At 40.8% G+C, this 19,348-nt stretch overlaps 1 protein-coding gene across 2 annotated transcripts; it reads left to right on the top strand.

Annotated features, from left to right (window-relative positions):
* The first annotated feature begins 3,478 nt into the window (after window positions 1-3,478).
* Window positions 3,479-15,270, top strand: LOC100381700 (uncharacterized). 2 transcript variants are annotated; one of them, XM_008645730.4, is made up of 4 exons: window positions 3,479-3,611; window positions 11,919-11,998; window positions 12,069-13,935; window positions 14,836-15,270. In XM_008645730.4, exons 3-4 carry the CDS (start codon window positions 12,172-12,174, stop codon window positions 15,091-15,093), a joined length of 2,022 nt encoding a protein of 673 aa, XP_008643952.1. In that variant the 5' UTR covers window positions 3,479-3,611; window positions 11,919-11,998; window positions 12,069-12,171; the 3' UTR covers window positions 15,094-15,270. The 2 variants fall into 2 exon arrangements, with proteins under 2 accessions (XP_008643952.1, NP_001167981.1); NM_001174510.1 differs by having other exon boundaries at window positions 3,517-3,611; window positions 11,919-13,935; window positions 14,836-15,257.
* Window positions 15,271-19,348: the final 4,078 nt, after the last annotated feature.

Below are 19,348 nucleotides of genomic sequence, written 5' to 3'. Positions count from 1 at the left end.
CTATGCGCAATTACTATGGATGAGGCAAACCCTCAGGGATTATGGCTACAAATTGAGCAAAGTCCCTCTCCTATGTGACAATGAGAGTGCAATCCGTATGGCGGATAATCCCGTTGAACACAGCCGCACTAAGCACATAGACATTCAGTATCACTTTTTGAGGGATCACCAACAAAGGGGGGATATCGAGATCGCTTATGTTAGCACCAAAAAACAATTAGCCGATAGCTTTACCAAACCTTTAGATGAGAAAACTTTTAACAAACTTAGGAATGAGCTAAACATTCTTGATTCTCGGAATTTTGATTGAAACATTGCACACATAACTCATTTATATACCTTTGATAGTATCTCTTTCATGACTACGACTAATGAGTGTTCAAGTGTATTTTTATGCTAAGTCGTAAATTGAAAGGGAAATGGAGTCTTCGGCGAAGACAAGGCTTCCACTCCACTCTAACGGTATCATTTACCCTTCGCCGTCACTCCACATCACTCTCCAATTTGGTATAATCTTTCACTCATATTTCGTTTACCAAAGGGGAGAAAATAAAAAAAGGGCTCTCAAAGGTCTCCATTTTTGGCGATTAATGCCAAAGGGGGAGAAAATATTCAGCCCAAAGCAAAAGGACCGCACCACCAACTTCAAAATTTTGATTTATTTACAAAAGTTTGTTTTTTCAATTGGTATCTTGTGATAAGAAATTTCTTCAATTGATATGATATTCTCAATTGGTATATTTAAAGATAGAATTTCAAAACTAGTATCTAAGTATAGTTCCAATTGGTATATATTAAAACCCTCTTGAAAGCTAAGAGGAGAAGTTTATTCAAGTTAAAGCATTTGAAACAGGGGGAGAAATTTCAAATCTTGAAAATGCTTCTTGCAATCTTATTCATATACATTTGACTATTTGCAAAAGACTTTGAAAAGATTTTCCAAAAAGGATTTGCAAAAACAAATAAGTGGTGCAAATGTGGTCCAAAATGTTAAATAAAAAGAAAGCAATCCATGCATATCTAGTGAAATTATATATTGGTTTAATTCTAAGTAACCTATGCACTTACATTATGCAAACTAGTTCAATTCTGCACTTATATATTTGCTTTGGTTTGTGTTGGCATCAATCACCAAAAAGGGGGAGATTGAAAGGGAAATAGGGGTTAACATTTTCCTTTAAATAATTTTGGTGGTTGAATGCCCAACACAAATATTGGACTAACTAGTTTGCTCTAGAATACATGTTGTACAGGTGCATAAAGGTTCAACACAAACCAATAAAAGATTGAAGAAAGGGTTCAAAAACAAAGGAGCAAAGAAACCAAGAGCGCTCTGGTTTGGCACACCGGACTGTCCGGTGTGCCACCGGACAGTGTCTGGTGCACCAGGACCGTACATCGTCCAACTCTCCACTCTCGGGTTTCTCAGAGCGCGCTCCGCTATAATTCACCGGATTGTCCGGTGTGCCACCGGACTGTCCGGTGCACCAGCGGAGCAACGACTCTTTGGCGCAACGGTCGACTGCAAAAGCGCGGGTCAGAGCTACAGTGCGCAAATAGTGCCCGAACCCTAACGGTTGGGTGACGTGGCTGGCGCACCGGACTGTCCGGTGCGCTCGTCGACAGCAGCCATCCCCAACGGCTATGTGGTGGTTGAGGGCTATAAATACCCCCCAACCACCACCACTCCAAGCATACAAGTTTCCAGCACTTCACATTCAATACAAGAGGTAGTGCATTCACTCCTAGACACAATTCAATAGAATTAAATCCTCTCCAAGTCCCAAATTCACTCCAAACATCTAGTGACTAGAGAGAGTGTTTTGTTCGTGTTCTTTGAGCTCTTGTTTTGGATCGCTTTCTTATTCCTCATTCTTGTTCTCAAAGTGACTTGTAATCAAAGCAAGAGACACCAAGTGTGTGGTGGTCCTTGCGGGGTCTAAGTGACTAGTTTGATTAAGGAGAAAGCTCACTCGGTCTAGGTTACCGTTTGAGAGAGGGAAAGGGTTGAAAGAGACCCGGTCTTTGTGACCACCTCAACGGGGACTAGGTTCTTTAGAACCAAACCTCGGTAAAACAAATCATCGTGTTCATCCGCTTTATTTCTTAGTTGATTTGTTTTCCCCTCTCTTTCGTATTCGACTTTAATTCTAACGCTAACCCCGTCTTGTAGTGTGTGCTTAAGTTTATAAATTTTAGATTCCGCCTATTCACCCCCTCTAGGCGACTTTCAGTCGGCCACTGTGTGATACCCTAATCTGTATATTGTTGTAATGTGTAATACCATGATCTGTGTATTGTTGTAATGTGTAATACCATGGAGCTTTGTTTAACACACTGCCTTCTTAACGACTTATACATATAGTACTTTCTTAGCTACCAACCAATACTAGAGAAAAACCAACTCTTCATTTTTGTGGGGCTATATCTTTTATTTACTATCTTTTTGACCCGTTTGAATCTGACAAGCTGACAAAAAATACAGTTGTTAGATGGGTCGATAATTTGCCTTCTGGGATGTTCTATAGCTTTTCTTGGGTTTCAACTCTAGCCTACCTCAATTTGGTTGGGAACAAAATGCTTTGTTGTTTTGTATCCTGGAACATTCTTCTTTTGGTTCTAATATCATGTACCCTTGATTTAGAAAGTGTTTACTGTACATCCTTGTTAAAAGAAGGAAAAAATGCCACAATTTTAAACATATAGATCCAAAATCTAAAACTTTGTTAACAAATCTACACTTGCATGATAATGTTTTGTGCCACTTATTAAATAGTTTTTTTAGTTGTGCATAAAATTGACTATATATAGATTTGATCGAGTGTGCATTCGACTCACTTTCCTATGATATTCATATTCAAGACGACGATGACAACATCAACAACAAAGCCTTTTGTCCCAAGCAAGCTTAGCTAGGCTAAAGATGAATACTAACATGAGCTAAAAAAGATAATTACATATGGAATTTTTAAATAGTTTTTGTTTTTCTAGTAGAAAATAATAGTAAAAATGAAATATCAATATCATAGACCATAGTTTTGGCACATGGATTACTAATCTTCATGCAGTTTTTTTTGCTAACATCAATTATCTTGGGATAAATTCCATTGCTTTAATCCCCTCCTTTACTACTTCCCCAATGTTAGTTTTGGCTCAACCTTGCATCTAAGTTGAATTTATACCATCTAATTTTTGTTTTTGATCAAATGGTATTCATATCCAACAGTATTTTCGAAGAAAAAGTTGGATAGTTCTCTAAAATTGCAGTATCATTCATTTTGATTTATTTGCATTCATTTTGCTAAGAGTTATATGGTATGCGGAAAATATGTTTTGAGCTCATTTTCATTTGGGATCATAAATTCAACTTTTATATGTATGTTACTTACATAATATTTTTGTATATTCTTGGGGTTTTTTGCAAAAAAATTATGGTGGTTTCCGACGGATTTATATGCAACGGAAAGGTTTACCATATAGGACAATTCCCCATTTATACCCACCGACCACCGCTGTGGCATACTACCTTATATACTATCGAAGAAAAGGGGATCGGAATCGAGGAGCTTCCTACACTCCTTTAGTCGAATCCCAAGAATGTTCTGGATTTGGTATGTAAACTTCTTCCCATATTTGATTTGTACATAATAGCTTGCATCCCTATTGATTCCAATCGAATACAAGATCTATTTTTCACGGCGTCTGTGTAAAAAGCTACCAATTTTTTGGGAGTTCTTAGATCTGATCTGATCTAAATTTCTTGGACAATTGTCATGAGGCTAGTTTGTTTGGGAAGAATTTCAGAGGTTGTAACTAAAGCTGATGTGAGGGTTAGGGCGAAGATATCGCAAGTACCCCCTTGTTGCCGGTGAGGATGATGTCCTTAGGAGTTGAGGGTGATGACGGTCGTTACAAGTGTGTGTTGGATGGGGTAGGGGGACATGTATTGCTCTTCAGTATGTGGTGTTATGGGAGAATTTTGGAGGTTGTAGCCAAAGTTAGTGTGAGGGTTAGCAGCAAGATGTTGCTAGTACCCCTTGTTACTAGTGAGGATGCTTCCTTATGCGTTGGGGGGCATGGCGGTCAGCTCATTAGGGTGGTAGGTGGAGAGATGTATTGTTCTTTAGTTTGCTAGTGTCAGAAATTTGAGTGTGAGGGTTAGCGACAAGATGTTTCGAGTACCCCTTATTGCTGGTGAGGATGATGTACTTAAGCATCGAGGCCATGACAGTCGGTTCATTAGGGGGTAGGTGGAGACATGTATTGTTCTTTAGTTTGCGGGTGTGAGAAAGTTGAGATCTTAAACTACCAACTGAATTAGATGTATATATGCTTACTAGAACATGATGAGTGGCATGTATATCATAATTAATGTTCACTTGCCAACAATATTGTTCTTTAGGGTTATATATGCTCTAGCTTTATGACTGAGATTATGTAAATACTACTACAATGCCTCTTGTAGATAGTGTAGTGATAAACTCCCTAGTTGAGGGAGAGACCGGTTATGGCAATAAAATAACTCCCCTTATTGGCAACCTAAGAAACAATGTCTAGGTGTTGGCCTGCGGTGCTTGTTGGTTTGGGGCTTTGGGTGATAGGACTGAATGACCTTAGAATCACTTCTAACTTTGCTAACCACTAGTCCAACTGAATAAACTTAAGTTTAAGTTCTCAGTACCTTCGGTTGGAGTAGACATAGTTGACGGTGACGACATCTTACTCATGCATGGGGCATGAGCTCGTTCTTGGCCGTATAAGTAGGCGATCTCGAGATGGCTGAGAACGTCATGGTCATTTCCAATGGCGATAGGTGACGACCTTTCCTGCATAGAGGAGAGAAGGAGCACTAGCACGAGATGGCTTTAGTAGGCGTAGGTCTTCATGGTGCCTCGAGCTCCCCACCGCCTAATCAGTGGGTGCTTAGAGTTTCTAATCACAATGTTTTTCTCCCACTTGCAAATTGTTAGGAGGCGTAAGCCCCTTCTTATAAGCCTAAGCACCCTAGGACCAGGCCAAATGGTATTAACACTATTGCCCCCAACCAGGTCCACCTGGGCCATTAGACCCCTAAAATCTCGGTCAACCTTTGACCAGACGAGATCAACGCTAATGTCCCCCCCCCCCTCGATTGAGATGCCTCAACTTACAAGTATTAGTTTTCAATAGAACAATACACCAAGACAAAGTGTTACCGTGTTTAACAATCACCACTGAACAACAACATCTATAGTACTAGCGAAGTGCCCATACATTGCTACAATTTCTATTTATAAGTATAGAGTATAAACCACAAAGACATATGTGTTTTGTTGGCTAGATGAGTGTGAATGTGGGTTTGGAGCCAACAACCATGGATCAAATCCCTATTTGTGCATAATTTTATTTTTTTACCATTTAAATGTGGGGGAGCATGATGATGGTGAAAACCATGGAAACTGGCATTTTATATAGTAGAGAAATCATTATGTCTTAGTATATCTCTTATTCATACTACTAAGGGAGAATGCATACTATCTTAAACCATCTCTTAATGAAAATATACACCAAGTCAGAAGTTCAAATAGCATATTAAGTGCTCTCGAGCCCAATGACTTTGTAGACAACTCCATCTCGAAATGATACTCTTTTAATCTTATAAAACATGGCCTTTATTATTGTGGCCCAGTTATGCAGCTTGTTTTTATGTATTCTTGTGTGCACAATAACTAAAATAAAACAGGCATGAATCAAGGTTCATGATTTGAGATCCCATTTCTTTCTAAACATTAGACTTCTTCCATACCTAATGCTGACATCTAAAAGGTAAGCCTACACTTCTTTCTTTTATCTTAACATTTAGCACTCATTGAGCACCACTTATATTTTTGTTTGATTCTTGATTCAATCTTTCACGACCTTAGTGGTTTGGCAATACCGCTAACATGTTACTTGAATACATTGCACTTTTAGCGAACCCCATGATGAGTTTATTACTCTGAAGAATAGTTTTCTTATTCTTAAACACAAAATTCTAGCTAAATTTTTCTCTCAAATCACAATGCACGCTCTTTAGTTTTTATCTCAATCTAGTATCAAATTAAATTGATATGGATTGTAACATGCCATGGATTAGTTTGTATCAATGAAGACGCCTTAATGGAGTTGGAACTATTCCATAAAACTGCTCCCCTTACATGGACGATCTTTGGGAGCACCTAGAGGGAGGGGTGAATAAGTGATATTGCAAAACTTGCTCAAAACAACACAAACTTGGTCTATAATATGAGTTAGAGTAATTTAAACCAAGTTTGGATGAGAAGAGGATAGAAATAAAGACTCTTTACTAGATTCTCTCTTGAGACATGATTAAACTAGGAGCAATATATAAGTGAAGTGTAAGCTCAAAGGAAGACAAAAATCAAAGTAAAGAAAAGTGGAAAAGAGATATGACGATTTTTCCCCGCAGTTTGGCCAAAGTCTACTCCACGTTGTGGTGACCTCCTTCGGTCAAGGATTGCACTCAATCATTCTCAAGTGATCTAAAGATCAAACTTGAGTGCCACATTATTCTTCCTTATATCAAACTCGTTTGTGAGGAATCTCCACAAGTTTGGAGACTCTCACAGCCTTACACAAATCAAAGTTAGAGTAAGGGAGGGAGGGAGAACACACACACACACACACAAGTGCACAATGCAGGAACAACACACACGAAAGCAAAGAAAAGAGCGCAACAACAAAATGACAGAGTGAGGACTCAGATATGCCTCAAACCTCCCTTAAATCACAGAACAACATGGTCGTGGAGTCTCAGAGTTGTAGTGTGCACTTAGAATGCTTGATGCACTGATAGAGGCGCCTAGGGGCCTCTTTTATAGCCACAAGGGGCCAAGGAGTCGTTGCTTCTTCCTTAGGAAACTAAAGACTGCCTTCTGTCCGCTCGTGCACCAGATAGTCCCGTGCACACTAGACATCCTTGTCTACAATGGTAACAGAATCATTTGATTGGCCACCTTCATTTTCGGGTTGGCACTCGACTATCCGATGACCCCTCCCGCCAGTTGGCGCGCTGATGTGGCTAGCGAGCCGACCGTTGCGCCGCCTAGAGAGCCATTGCCCGCCTGGCACACCGGGCATGTCTGATGCACATCGGACTATCCAGTGATTTTTAGCCAGCGAGCCCAGCCAAAACCCAAGAGTGGTCAATTAACCAGGCCAGCACCACACTATCTGGTGACGCCCAATCTAGCCCAAGTTTGGTTCTTTTGAGCCAAACTCCTTTACTTCTTTTTTACTCTATTTGAGATGATCCCTAGCACTTAGACAAACATAATTAACAACAAAACAATTGACTAAGCGAGAGAACCATACCTTTTCATTTCTTTTCAAAAAGATTTTCCATATGTGCAAACTAAGTCCAAATGCCACTTTTCTTGCACAAAAGAGTTAGTAGCCAGACAAAAGTGCAAGAACCATAGTGTAATGTAAGTGTAAGTTATTTTAATACTTAAACCTCCTATTTTTGTAGTTCTACCCAAAGTTGCACTTTTTGGTCTTCCAATCCAACTCATTTGGATTTCTCATCTCCAATTTGCTTGATCTAAACCTATGCTTATGCTCATGTGAAGAAGGTTAGTTCAAAGTGGTGTGTTGGTCAGTTAATCACCAAAACAACTAGAAATGGCCCAAGGGCACATTTTCCTTTCAATCTTACGCGATTTAGAATTGCCCTCTACGCACAACTTAGTGGTTAACTAACTTCTTTTTCAAGTAAGCATTTAATCCATTTGCATATTATATGCAACTCAAAATCACTCGTGAAGTGTTTGGTTTGGTCTTCATGGCACGAGATTGATTTACAACGTTAGTATATCCCGTTGGTTGTTGTTTGGTTGAGCCAGAATGTAATAATTCACAACGACATCGCTTACAAACCAGTGCAAACTCATGACCACCCTCTATTCGGTGCCATCTGGTCCTAGCCTCCATCATAAGCCAACCAAACAAAACATCAATTGTTTTTCAGAAGTCCAATCTTGGACTATGTTTGTCAAATTCCCGGTTTCATAACTCTTAAAAGTATAGGATATACTTAGGTGCGTCACTTATGACATCAATCTTCGATGCACTTATTTGGACAACTTTGCATCTCTCTGACTCTTTTCCTTGACAACCCATTATGTTGGCTCCTTTGGAAAACTTTGCATCTCTCTAACTCTTTCCCTTGGAGCCACCTATATCCATGTTGACCCATGACGGCCCACTGTTTTGGCTCCTTTAGAAAATTTTATCATGAGTTTTGTGTCAACTGTATGACATCATCTTACCATCAGTCTAGAATTCTTAATCTTACACATAAGAGTTTCACTAGCAGAAATAGAATGGCCATCTCAATGGGATTTAACTCTCCCCCTTGAAATATGAACTAAGTTGTAAAAATCATGTTTCAACAGAAATCTCATGATGGACATTCCATTTATGTTACTTCACTTTAGGAATATTTATTATTCATGATGTTGCTCGGCGCGAGGCGTGGTTAAATGTGATCGACTATTTATGTCAGTTTGGGGCTGGGCGCGGGTTGTACTTGAGTGGTTCCCTTACGACACACCTGTCTTCCTCTGTCAGGTTTCGCCACGCCTGACCCTAGGTTCGGTGCCGCAGGGTTCGATCGGTTTGACATATCTACCTCTCCTAGCTGACCAGCGGGCCCTAGCGGCTAGGGGTGCTTCCCCTAGTGTGCTCGCTGATCGATGGGTCCCAAGGACCGGGGGTCATTTCCTCGACAAATCTTATTCACAAAATTTGTTAGATCTCAAGCATAAATTATACTCATAACAGTGAACCCTTATATCATCACATGGTCACCATTAACTTAATAACGAGAGTATACCAAAGACATACTTATCTTAAGAAAACTTGGTGCTTTTCTTACTTTTCTTAAGTTTCTCATATATAACTTATTCCCTAGAGGGATTTTGATCTTATGTGTGGCTCAAACTTAGTTTTCAAGAGTGCACTTAAAAATTAGTTCAAGGAACCTCTTTTCTTAATGACTTACTTAAAAGTCATTTATGGCTTACTTAATTTTCCATCTTATGCCCAAACTTTGTGCCTCTTTAGCATCAACTCAGCATTCCATATATTTCTCATTTTGTTCTCCGTGAACTACTCCCAAAATTACATTTGGCTAAGACATTATCCCTTTTATCTAGTTGTGAAGATTGTTCTATTATATATTACCGTTGGGTACAAATAGAATAGAACAAAAATAGCTTATATCAAAAACTAATATTTATAATCAACTTTTGTCAGAAAGTAAATAACTAAATATTTTCATCAATTTATACAAAATACTTAAACTTGATCTTTATCATAAAAGAATATATCGTAACTCGTGGTGATCACTCATGTGTATAGAATTTGCTTTAGTACATGAAAGACCATTTAAAAATAAACCCAAAGGTTTAAATATGATTAAGCCTGTCTCAATCTTATTCCATTTCTCTTTGAAATGGCTTATAGCCCAAAGGAACTTGATTACCATGGAAAATATTATCACTAACATTGATCAGAAGATAAAATTACCACTCTTAACAATCTCAAGAAACTTTCTAATTAGCCAAGAGAAGGGGCTTAATAGCTTATTATTCTCATTATTCTCTAGTTAAATATCCATGTTGGTTTCAGTTTGTCAGGAGAATAATAAACTTAGTAGCAGAAACATGAAATAACTCTATTTTCAAACCTCTATGTTACTCTGTGCTTAAACTTTTCTTCCAAAAATTAACCTAATTTTCTAGGGCTTAAGATCTTTAAAAAGGCATGTATAAAATAAAATAGAATGAAAATGTAGAAATTCTAAAGGAAACTGAATAAATCAATTATTGCCTTTTATGATTGTCTCTTGAAAATTCTAGCATCTAGCTGCACTGGAATTTACTTAAAAATAATATCTTAAAACCCATCTTATTTCTATTACTCTACGAGGGGTGAAAAAGACTTCTTTGACTTTCCTTCTTCGACCGGAAGTGGCCCAACTAGACCCACTTGACCCATTTGAGCGGCGCGGTGCACTCTCGCGGCCGGGCCACAACTTGGGCCTAGGTCTTAGAAGCAGTCTGCTCGCCTATGTGCGATGCACCCTCGCCTTCAATCCTGGTCATCGGTTAGATCCGACAGTCGTCGTTCGTCGCGAGGATACACAAAAACAAAAAATAGGCCAAGATGAACCCAAGGGCATCCATGCCTGTGTCATGTGCCACTCTTCTTTCTCCCTTTGTTCTTCTCTGTCTCCCATTGGCGAGTGTACTGTTGTCTAATGGGTTCGCCACCGACGTGCTCCTTCCTCTCTCTTCTTTCCCCACCACCCTTCTACCACTCCGGTGAATCTGAGTGTTGGTGGCTTGGTGGCCGCCCCACCATGGAGGTACTCGCTAGCGTGCGCACTCCCCAAAAGGGCAAGCACGCCATCGTCGAGCGGCCCCACAGTTGGGCAATGTTCTTTGTATGTAAGCGCAAACCGGTGAGGCTGGGTCCGAGCATTGACGACACCTCTATCTTTTGGTCGTTATTGCTAGAAACGACGGTAGGTCCTTCTACCCTTGGTTTTGGTGAGGATACATGCTAGGGTTAGGGTTAAAGATTTCTCGAAAACCCTAACACCTTTTTTCTTTCTGTTCTCTTTGGATCCACACTAGTGCTCGTGATCCCTTTTCTTTCTTCTTCTTCCCTGCCTCCGGTGGCTTGTCGGCCTTGCGTAAGATGCACGCTCGCCATCACCGACCTAAGGTTCAGGATCAGCTGTGGTGACTGCAGTGGCGGGTTAAGGTTTTCCTTGTTTTTATTTTCCTGGTCTCAATCTAGACTCTAGAGTTAGGGTTAGAGACTAATGCTGACTCTGATACCATTGATAGGACTGAATGGCCTTAGAATAACTTCTAACTCTGCTAACCACTAGATCAACTGAATAAACTTAAGTTTAAGTTCTCAATACCTTTGGCTGGAGCAGGCTTAGTTGATGGTGATGATCGTTGAAATATAATATAAACTTTTGGGTTGAATTGGTTTGCATGCAACTTAATATGGTATCGGAGCTAGAAATCTCAAGTTTGAATCCTAGTTAGAGCAATTAAAATAAAATAATTGTTGCGCGCTCGAATCCACGTCTAAGACTCAAGAGAGGCTCAACATGAGGGAGAGTGTTGAAATATAAGTGAATTGTACACCTCTTCTTACGAGCTAAAGCTTTTGAGTTGAACTGGTTGGTGCATGCAACTTAATAATGACATCTTGCTCATGTGTGGGCATGAGCACGTTCTTGGTCGTAGAAGTAGGCGATGCAGACATGGCTGAGAACGTTGGGGTTGTTGCCGATGGCAACAGGCGACAACCTTTCTTACACAAAGGAGATAAGGAGCGCCAGCACGAGAAGACTGATGGTTGACGTAGGTCTTCACGGTGCTTCGAGCTCCCACAGATCTGTGGGTGCTTAGGGTTTCTAACCACGAAGTTTTTCTCTCACTCACTAACTGTTAGGAGGCGTAACCCCCTTCTTATAAGCTCGAGCACCCTGAGACCAGGCCAAAGGGTATTAAGAATGTTGTCCTCGATCAGGGCAACATGGATCGTTAGCCCCTATAATCTCGAAACGAGATCAACCCTAACATTGGGCCCTCCTAAAAAATGTATTTGCAGTGGTGACTAGCTTAGAATGTCGTAGTCAGCCAAATTCTGGCCCTATAGGGTGAAGCCTTAGTTCAAGGTTTTTCTTGGGCCTATGGTTGAGGGTTCATATTAATCATAATGCCTTGGGGAGGCTATTCTCCAGGGTTGAGTTTTTAATACCACTACAGTCATACTGTGTTTTGAGATGCAACATGTTTGGTTCCAGTACAATTTTATGAAATAACTTGTGTTTATTTGCTACTTTGCAGATATATTGACCAGTGTGGCTTTCTCCATTCCAGCCTGTCTGCGGTACTTAGGACCAACTTTATCTTGGCCTATCACCAAGGTAGCACCCGCTGGTTCATAGTTCTAAACTTACAAAACAATTCCAACATTGTGATTTCTGTACCGCATAGGCTCTGAGGAGATCTACACATCCTCATACAAAACAATTCCAACATTGTGATTCCAGCCTGTCTGCGGTATTGAGAACTTTGTGCCCTGTCCTTGTTGTCTCTCATGGGCACCTCAAAATGTTTCTTGTTTATGAGGATCCTTATCTTGACTACCATGGCTATATCAGCTGCCATGAATGCTACAATCATTGGGACACTAGTAACTAAGAGGGACTACAAGTTTGCTGAGCTCATGAGACTCCCTGACACATTTCTTATGTTGTTTGTTCTGCTGTGCTTTGACTTTTCAATATATTTGTCATTCAAGATATTGTGGTCTGCAAGAACTTCAGTAGATCAGAAAATATGTTCACAGGTCTTGTTGGAGAGTGGTCATGGTTACAAAGTTGGGAACAAAAGGAACCCCCTAACAGATCATTTACTTGGAGAGTTAGAGGATACTACCAAAACAACAGGAATTGGGCGTGACCCAGTTATGGACTCTGAATGTGAAACTACCTTACAAAAGCAAGTCATGGTCTTCGATCAGCAGGATGAAACATTTGACATCGGAGAGACACCCTTGTCCAAGACATCCAAGGATCATTTGGGTCAAACTGTTGGTAAAGAAACTCCAGTTTCTGAGGCCTTACATGTTGACACTACTGATTCATTGTCGTTCCATGATTCACTTTTCCTCTCTAAGCATGGATGTATTGCAAGGAATCCCATTCTTCCTTATAGACAAGTTTCAACTCCTAAGTTCCATTCAGTCAAGAATATGCTTGACATGATAGATTATCTTGCTGTTGAAGGTTTTGCTAATGGAGAAGTTGTAAGGGATGATGTTTCTGCTGCCTTAAGTCAACAAGTTGCCGAATTGATATCCATAAGATGTAATGAGATAAACAACACAGTGAGATTTTGTAATGAATATGCTAGTAGCATGAAATCGAAAGTTCAAGTGGTTTTTCCTTCACACCACCAGTTTGCTGACATTCTTGATGACTTCTGGGGGAATTTGTTTGACCTGCATGGTAATTTGACAGAAAAAGGAAATGCCATAAGGTTGGACCTTCTTATTGGGCTGGATGTTGAGGAGATCAAAAGCTGCCCGTGCTATTTTGATGTACTACCTGGGGGACTATGTGATCCTTTGAAGCTAAATTTAGGTAACATGGGGCTACCACCTTTGTTTAGAATCATTAATAACATGTGCCCTGAACATGGAAATTGCACATTGCCTGCTGTTGTGGCATTCAGAAGGCGCATCATGGACACATTCCTCACGGAGGATCCTAGTCTGTTGAAGGATGAGAAGGTATCATATTTTCCTATGGACAATGAAGTACAATATGAAGTTCCCATATACAAAAACTTGGACATGGTTGCTCAATCCATTGGCATGGGAAGTCCATTGGAGGAGTTGAACAAAATGGAAGTTTTGGTTCAAAAATGTCCATCACAGCAAGTAGCTCATCAGGCTTCCAAGACAAATGTTTATTTCTCCTACAATGAATTGAAAGGGCTACTCTTGAATTCTTTTCGGGTTTGTATTCTGAATATATCGGAAATTGAGAAAGCTGATTGGCTGTTTCAGAATAGAGGCGGGTATGACGAGAAGCTAGTGGGCTTGGCTGCTGAAATGGTGATATTTGGAGATATACATCCAAGCGGGGTATTCTGTCCGAATGCAGTAGTTGGTCCCGATGGTAAAATATTCAACCTGTGCACCTCAACCCTTGGTTGTGGAGATGGATGTATGTGGCTACCTACTCTCCTTATTAGCTTTGGTGTTTGGTGCATTTCTAGAATGCTTGAAGTGCTTCCTTCGGCAAAGAAACCTTTGCTTTTTGGGAAGTATAGTAGGGTTCTCAATCGACTTCAGGTAAAACTTTCATCTTTTGTTTACTACAGTTTTTTATTTTATTTTATTGAAAACCAGTATAAAAATTCTCAATTGTGCCTGTATGTATGCATAAGGAATTTAGATCAGCGCTTTCTCCAAATTTATCTTGCATGCAACCCCCGTATTTTGAAGATAATCAATGGAGTTCAGGAATTAGTGGTGGATCAAGAAAACAAATGAAAATGAGTAGACAAGATCAAGGTTTTAGAATTTCTGGTGGATTTAATATTGCATTCAGTAAAATTGCTGTTGTTCTTGGCTTAGCTTGCATTTGTAAACCTGTAAAGCTGGTCTGACATCAATAGAAAGAAAATTTATGACTTGAGTATTCTTTTTAATCGAAACGGTTACTATATTAAAATAATTTATAGTGTTTCACTTGTTGCATTCTAGGAAGATGGTTCATGTTACTAGCTTATTCAGCAGAGTTATGGTGAACTCACTCGATTGTAAGGGTCACGATTATGATATGATATAAACACCAGTCGCAATAAGTGTAGGTCCTTGGCCATGCTTGATCTTTTTTTTCGATGCGGGATAGTACCAATTTGCATTGACGAATGGAAATCGTTTACAGAGGGGAAAAATGCATGAATGGACCAGGTTCAGTAGAAAACCAAGGTCACAGTTTAGAGCAAAAGAAGATAGCACCTGACTTAGATGTTGGACTTAACCTGCCTATTATTGGCAACCATTGTAGGGACATGCAGCTATTTACATGTACATGTAACTTCTGTTTGTGTATATTTTCAATAAAGAGAAAACGATAGGATCTCTCCTGCTGACATCGTTGTTAAAAATGGACCCATATATTTTCAGCCGAACAACAATATTAACATTGTGTTGGTGACCAGCTTACTGATTTGTACCACTGTACAGGGCATTCTGGATCCAGCATTCTTGAAGCCTGTTCAACCTGTCTCCATATGCCCGTGCACCAAGAGCGTCCCAGTCGTGAGACTGCCTGATGGAAGCCAACGTATCAGCGTGGAAGCTGTGCTGGAGATGCTGATGGAAGTTGAGGCCACCATCTACGGTGTGAGGCACGCTGGAGTCTATGGCAGGGAGAAGAAAAGCCTGAAATCTGTTCTGGACCGCTATAAGCTCCGGCTCTCCGAGGTGGCATCTCAGGAGTAGGATTTCCTTCATATTAGATCGACATAATAATAATAAAATAAAAAGCTGAACTCTCCAGCTATGGTCACAGATTTCTGTATGTCTCTTATCTATAAGCTATGGTAATAATGTTATGCTACATGGTATGGGCTTGTGAACCGAGACTAATAATTTGACAATTCCTGAAATTCTCCTTGATGCTCGTGCTTTATGATGGGTGGAATCATGGAACTGAATAAAATTACAGAACATGCGTACTGACTGACGATGCCTACTCTGCGCCATGGCCCCCTGACCTTCGGCATCCCATTCCCAGGCGCCAATACAGAGCACCGGTCACAGTAGTACATTGTATGTCGGGCACCAGGCTGCCAGAACATGCGTGGTTCGCGCCGCTGGTATAAACTGCTGTTGCTTCCAAGTTTCAGGCAGTTCGGGGCTCCTGCCGTGCCTGAGACGCTGCTGGGCCGGGGGCGTTTTCTGATAGCGCTGTGCGCTTGCAATTTGCTTGCTTGTGTTTGGTACAATGTGTGGATGGCAGCGCAGATCTGGCGCCTCCATCGCCCGGTGTCCGAGCGTGGCTTGGCCCCCGGCCCCTGCCCCTCGGTGGTGACCGGTGAGCCACACAAGTTCAAGGGATCATTCTGAATTCTGACGGCCAACTCTACCGAGACATGCCGACGTCCAGCATGTGAGCTGACGCGAGTGGTCACTACCGCCCTCCAACAGCGAATTCTGGTGTGGATCTCTTGCAGTAGCATAAGGGGGAAAGACCAAATCTGAAACTGTACAGCAGAAAGACAGATCTCTAGTCTTTCTCACGCGATTCACGAGGATGCTCTTCCTCGTGCGCAGCAGCACTTGAAAGTCCAAATTGAGTGTTCTTTAGAGTTGGGAGCGCTCCTCACATTGTGTTTGCTAATCTGTCTTATCTCGGTCTTCGGACATGTATAGTGTATTTTCTGAACTATCTCCTTTTAATGATTAGGTAGAGCTTCTGCCATTTCCTTCAAAAAGAGTTGTTTTACAAGGATATTATTCATCTTCATCTATCTTCAATCTTAAACTCCGCTATATAAACAGTTTATTCTACATTGCAAACTCCACTCGTTCGATCGATTTCATATTAGTTTTCCTGTCACGCCACATGGGCATCTGGTATGGTCAAACCTAGTTTTAGACAATTTTATATGGGCCGACCGAGTTACAGGACCAGCTTTCTTAATTTTCTGAGTTTAGATACCCAAATAACACACCGTGCTAAGTTCGAGGACCGCTACTGCATCTTACTCCTACGAAACACTATAGTTCTTACCTCTCAGCCCATCTACATGTTCCATACAAACACGTTTCTGTCTGTACCGGCTAGTGCTTGAGAACTGCTAATGTCGTTATCGTCAATTGATCCTTTGGTCCAAATGCAGGCAGCTGTGTCTGACTGAGGAGGCCTGACGCCCAACCCAAATGGTCTCCAGATATGTAAAGCGGCAAACACGGTCTCTAACTCTGTACCTATTGACTTGGTTGCAAGGGAGTGGCACACTGGTCCATTCTAAGCTGCATTGCAGGCGGCGATGACTGGCGGCTCGTGCGTTCACCTACCGGGAAGCACTATCACGCACGAGCAGCTCTCGAAAGCCCCTTTTGACGCGTCTACGTATTACAAGCAAACCACTTGACAGGCGTGCTCTGAGTGCTCCATCTCCATGTTTTGTTGATCTTTTACTAGCCTTTCTTTTTATCTTCGAAACATGAACGTGGAACATGTTCAAAACAAAGTTTGAGTGCCGCTTCAGTTGAGCTTTTCAAATTAAAAGGTGGGCAGGTGCGATGGATGAAGAAATTATATAGTAGAAGCAACGCAATTAAGAACAACAAGTGGAGGATAAGGTTGTTTTGTTGGATTTTTTACCCTTCCACTCCGGGCAGCGTTTTCATACCCCTACAATCATTGGCCTGCCCACCAGCTCCAAATTAGTGTAACTTCTGATGAGTGTGAAGCGACTCAAAAAGAAAGGCAAAGAATAAAGATAAAGACTGTATAGTGGTATGGTTACAAAATAGTGTAGGAATGCACTACTTTTCTCCTGAAAATGATAAAAATATAGTTCCATCGCTAGTTAATAAACTACTTAAAGTTAAGTTAGTAAACTACTTAAAGTTTGACTTGATTTACAAAGAGAAGTACAACACTGATTTAGTATCAATAATAATGCTAGTGTTTTCTTTCTATAAATTTGAGCAAAGTTAAGTTGGATGTTTCCAACTACGCGTCTACGCCACGCTGGAATTGCATTTTCTTTTGCCTCTTTCGGAAAGAGTTGTTAGTTGTATCTTTTCCAGACAAATTGAAAGTATTATTGTTGCACTACGAATTACAAAGGCCGAGATATCAGAGCGGCTGAATGGCACTCCCAATATATTAACCGAAAAATTAAAGTTGGTTGTTGCGTAAGATTTCAGAAGCTTTCATGCAACACGATGCATATGGTGCGAGACCCATTACATTCATCGACGTAAAAGAATATTCTGTAACGACACGAGGCATTGTACGTCGGTAACGATAACCACGTGGGGGATGGTCCGATTATACTACTCTTTGCAGGTTGCTTATTTTTACCTAGGTAATTTGATTTGCGATCATCAACCTTGTGTAGTTCAAATTTTATCTAAATCCAAAAACATTTAGGGCTTGTTCTGTTAGCTCTCAATCCATGTGGATTGAGTGGGATTAGGTGAGTTTAAATCTCAAGCAAGTCAAACTTCTCCTTAATTTTTTCCAATCCCATCCAATACATGGGTAACGGGATTAACCGAACAAGGCTAGACATATGAATTTGCTTCAACTTCCTCTACCCGATAATTGTGAACAAGATTTTTCTATTGTGCAATATACCGATGATACTCTCTTGATAATGGAGGCCTGCACGAAGCAATTATTCTTTCTTAAGGCAATTCTCAATTCCTTTGCATCCTCCATTGGTCTTAGGGTCAACTATAACAAATCTAATATGTATCCGATAAATGTTAACCCTGAGAAGATGGAGATCCTTTCAAGAACTCTCAATTGCCAAATAGGAGCAATGTCGTTCACTTATCTTGGATTGCCTTTGGGTCTTTCAAAACCTAGAATTCAGCAGTTCCTGCCTTTAATCCAAAGAATTGAAAAGAGATTGTCATGTTCTTCAAATTTTTTATCTCAGGCTGGGTGCTTGGAGTTAGTAAATTTAGTGTTTTCGGCATTGCCAACCTTCTTTATGTGTATGCTCAAAATTCCAAAATCTATCATTAAGCAGATAGACATTTACAGGAAGCATTGTCTTTGGAGGGGGAATGACACAAGCTCAAAAAAACCGCCGCTGGTTGCTTGGTCTATGATTACTCAGAGAAAAGTAAGTGGAGGTCTTGGGGTGTTACGCCTTGAAACTCAAAATGATGCTCTTCTTCTAAAATTCTTCCATAAGTTCTTCAATAGTTATGATTTACCTTCGGTAAATATCATCTGGAATAAATATTATATGCCTAGCGGACTTCCTGGTCATAGAAGAATTGGCTCCTTCTGGTGGAAGAGTATGCTGAAACTTCTTCGCAGCTTTAAGGGTCTGGCGCACCCAATCATTGGCAATGGTAGATGAAAGTCGCCTAGAGGGGGGTGAATAGGGCGAAACTGAAATTCTCAAAATAATCACAGCTACAAGCCGAGTTAGCGTTAGAAATAAAATCGAGTCCGCGAGAGAGGGTGCAAAACAAATCGTGAGCGAATAAAGAGTGAGACACGAGGATTTGTTTTACCGAGGTTCGGTTCTTGCAAACCTACTCCCCGTTGAGGTGGTCACAAAGACCGGGTCTCTTTCAACCCTTTCCCTCTCTCAAACGGTCCCTCGGACCGAGTGAGCTTTCCTTCTCAATCACTTGGAACACAAAGTTCCCACAAGGACCACCACAAGATTGGTGTCTCTTGCCTCAATTACAAGTGAGTTTGATCGCAATGAAGAATCAAAGAAAGAAGAAAGCAATCCAAGCGCAAGAGCTCGAAAGAACACAAGCAAATCTCTCTCTCTAATCACTAGGGCGTTGTGTGGAGTTTGGAGAGGATTTGATCACTTGGGTGTGTCTAGAATTGAATGCTAGAGCTCTTGTAAGTAGTTGAAGTGGGAAAACTTGGATGACTTGAATGTGGGGTGGTTGGGGGTATTTATAGCCCCAACCACCAAACTAGCCGTTTGGTGGTGGCTGACTGTCGTATGGTGCACCGGACAGTCCGGTGCACACCGGA

The sequence above is a fragment of the Zea mays genome, chromosome 5 (genome assembly GCF_902167145.1).
Source record: "Zea mays cultivar B73 chromosome 5, Zm-B73-REFERENCE-NAM-5.0, whole genome shotgun sequence".
Lineage (NCBI taxonomy): Eukaryota > Viridiplantae > Streptophyta > Magnoliopsida > Poales > Poaceae > Zea > Zea mays.
Note: the sequence above shows the minus strand (reverse complement) of the source record. Positions and strands in the feature narration are given on the sequence as shown.

What these genes read in the sequence shown, in the direction of transcription:
- LOC100381700 (XM_008645730.4), top strand. Translation starts at nt 12,172, where the DNA reads ATGGGCACCTCAAAATGTTTCTTGTTTATGAGGATCCTTATCTTGACT. An exon ending in GGGTTCTCAATCGACTTCAG is followed by an intron (nt 13,936 to 14,835) that starts GTAAAACTTTCA and finishes ACCACTGTACAG; the next exon opens with GGCATTCTGGATCCAGCATT.